Source organism: Nansenia antarctica (assembly GCF_963989245.1).
Source record: "Nansenia antarctica genome assembly, chromosome: 7".
Lineage (NCBI taxonomy): Eukaryota > Metazoa > Chordata > Actinopteri > Argentiniformes > Microstomatidae > Nansenia > Nansenia antarctica.
The window spans coordinates 64,809,934-64,812,433 of NC_137677.1; the positions used below are offsets into that span (position 1 = coordinate 64,809,934).

Below are 2,500 nucleotides of genomic sequence, written 5' to 3' on the forward strand. Positions count from 1 at the left end.
GATCGAGGAGAAACAGAAAGCAGCAGAGAGGCAGAAAGCTGCAGAGAGGCAGGCTGAGGTAGGCTGAGGGAGGCTGAGGGAGGCTGAGAGAGGCTGAGGGAGGCTGAGGGAGGCTGAGGGAGGCTGAGGGAGGCTGAGAGAGGCTGAGGGAGGCTGAGGGAGGCTGAGGGAGGCTGAGGGAGGTTGAGGGAGGTTGAGGGAGGCTGAGGGAGGCTGAGGGAGGCTGAGAGAGGCTGAGGCAGGCTGAGGCAGGCTGAGAGAGGCTGAGAGAGGCTGAGAGAAGCTGAGAGAGGCTGAGAGAGGCTGAGAGAGGCTGAGAGAGGCTGAGAGAAGCTGAGAGAGGCTGAGAGAGGCTGAGAGAAGCTGAGAGAGGCTGAGAGAGGCTGAGAGAGGCTGAGAGAGGCTGAGGGAGGCTGAGAGAGGCTGAGAGAGGCTGAGAGAGGCTGAGGGAGGCTGAGGGAGGCTGAGGGAGACTGAGGGAGGCTGAGGGAGACTGAGGGAGACTGAGGGAGGCTGAGGGAGACTGAGGGAGACTGAGGGAGACTGAGGGAGGCAGAGGGAGACTGAGGGAGACTGAGGGAGGCTGAGGGAGGCTGAGGGAGGCAGAGGGAGACTGAGGGAGGCTGAGGGAGGCTGAGGGAGGCTGAGGGAGACTGAGGGAGGCAGAGGGAGACTGAGGGAGGCTGAGGGAGGCTGAGGGAGGCTGAGGGAGACTGAGGGAGGCAGAGGGAGACTGAGGGAGGCTGAGGGAGGCTGAGGGGCTCGTTAAAGAACTGGAGCAGGAAATCACTGAGCTCGAAAGGAGAAGCACTGAGCTAAAATTCCACTTACTGTATTTCTGATCCTTCCCCTATACCGTGACGTTAGAATTATAAGGTTCTATCTCCATTTTTGTCAAAATTGAGTTTTTTACATAATCTGATCCATTGGGTGTTTATTAATGCCTGTGTGGTGTTTTTAAAATGTTGACATTTTTGAGTTAGTAATTAATAAAATACAAAGGTTCCATCTCACAAAACATAATGGAATGTAAAAACTTTGACGCTCAATATCTCTGAACTGCCCTAAACGGAGATAGAACCTTATCATTCTGAACGGAGATAGAACCTTATCATTCTAAACGGAGATAGAACCTTATAATTCTAAACGGAGATAGAACCTTATCATTCTAAACGGAGATAGAACCTTATCATTCTAAACGGAGATAGAACCTTATCATTCTAAGCTCACGAAATGTAAACAAACAGTGATGGTCCTGTTGAGAGAGTCAAGTCGAAATAAAATAAGTCTTTATTTTATTTTCTCACTAACCATTAAGTTATGGTGATGTTTTAATATAAACCCTAGACAGGTTCCTTACCTTACCTGCACATGTACTTTTTAAATACATTTTATTCTTTCACTGTTTAATTTTTTATGTGTTTGAATAAAAAAGAAGAAAAAAATAATAAAGTAAAGAATAAAGTCATGTAAGGGGTAAATGCAGCCGCATGTTGTACTGTCCCTTTAAGAACAGGAGAAGAAGTCACACAGCACAGCAATATGAGGCGGGGGGAGGGGAGGGGGGAGGGGGCCACTTTATAAATTGAAACCAAACTAGAGAACTTCATGCTGGGTACAGCAACAACACACCAGCCCCACAGACCTCCCTACGCTGCTACGCACTCTGGGTCTGTGCAAAACACAAACACACAAACAGAGGTGAGTTTCTTTTATTTGTGGGTTGTTGTTTTTTCACATTTCCACAGCTGTCTGTCACAACTTATTGTATAATTAACTTATAAATATCCGTAACAGAATGAATAGATTTATCTCGTATTACGTCGTATTAAATTACATTGCATTGTGCTGTAGGCTTGATATAGAACGGGCAGATTGACTTTGACAGGTGCGGATGTCCTCACCAGTGGAGGCTGGGGGATGTAGAAGTCAGACAACAGGCTCATTTGGCGGCTCAATGTGTTGTTGACATCATTCCTGATTCTGGTCCATGTCCCGTCCTCCGGTTTCTACCTCCACCAGCCTCCGCTGGTCCTCACTGCCCCCTCTACTTAACTAGTCCGTATTAAACTACCTTGTAATTGGCTGATATGACATAATGTATTTTTAAATGAAAAGTATTATTACCATATCACATGATGCTGTTTGTTTACATGTCTTGAGATTGTTGGCCTTAACTGCTTACTTAGTGTAGTGCCAAGAGTGGTATACCTAGTATAAATCGTGACAGAGAAGATTCTAGAATGAGAGTGACGAGTGCCAACTGCTTCTATAAAGTCCCTTCTGACTTATTTTTGGATGTGTTCCCAGACATGGCTTCCCCTGGCAGTCTGCTGTCCGAGGAGCAGTTCCTGTGTCCCATCTGTTTGGACGTGTTCACGCTCCCCATCACCACCCCCTGCGGGCACAACTTCTGCAAGGACTGCATCCAGGGGTACTGGCAGACCACTAGCCTGTGCCAGTGTCCCATGTGTAAGCAGAAGTTCTACAGAAGACCTGA

At 47.5% G+C, this 2,500-nt stretch overlaps 1 protein-coding gene across 1 annotated transcript in view; it reads left to right on the forward strand.

The window, feature by feature from the left end:
- Positions 1–2,312: 2,312 nt before the first annotated feature.
- The window catches only part of gpr156 (G protein-coupled receptor 156), a gene marked incomplete at both ends in the record, with an annotated part of 11,608 nt that continues 11,420 nt past the window's right edge, over positions 2,313–2,500 (forward strand). Inside the window, one exon of the mRNA XM_080537042.1 lies at positions 2,313–2,500. This exon is cut by the window's right edge and continues 1,462 nt beyond it. Coding sequence (XP_080393168.1) covers positions 2,313–2,500 — 188 coding nt within the window.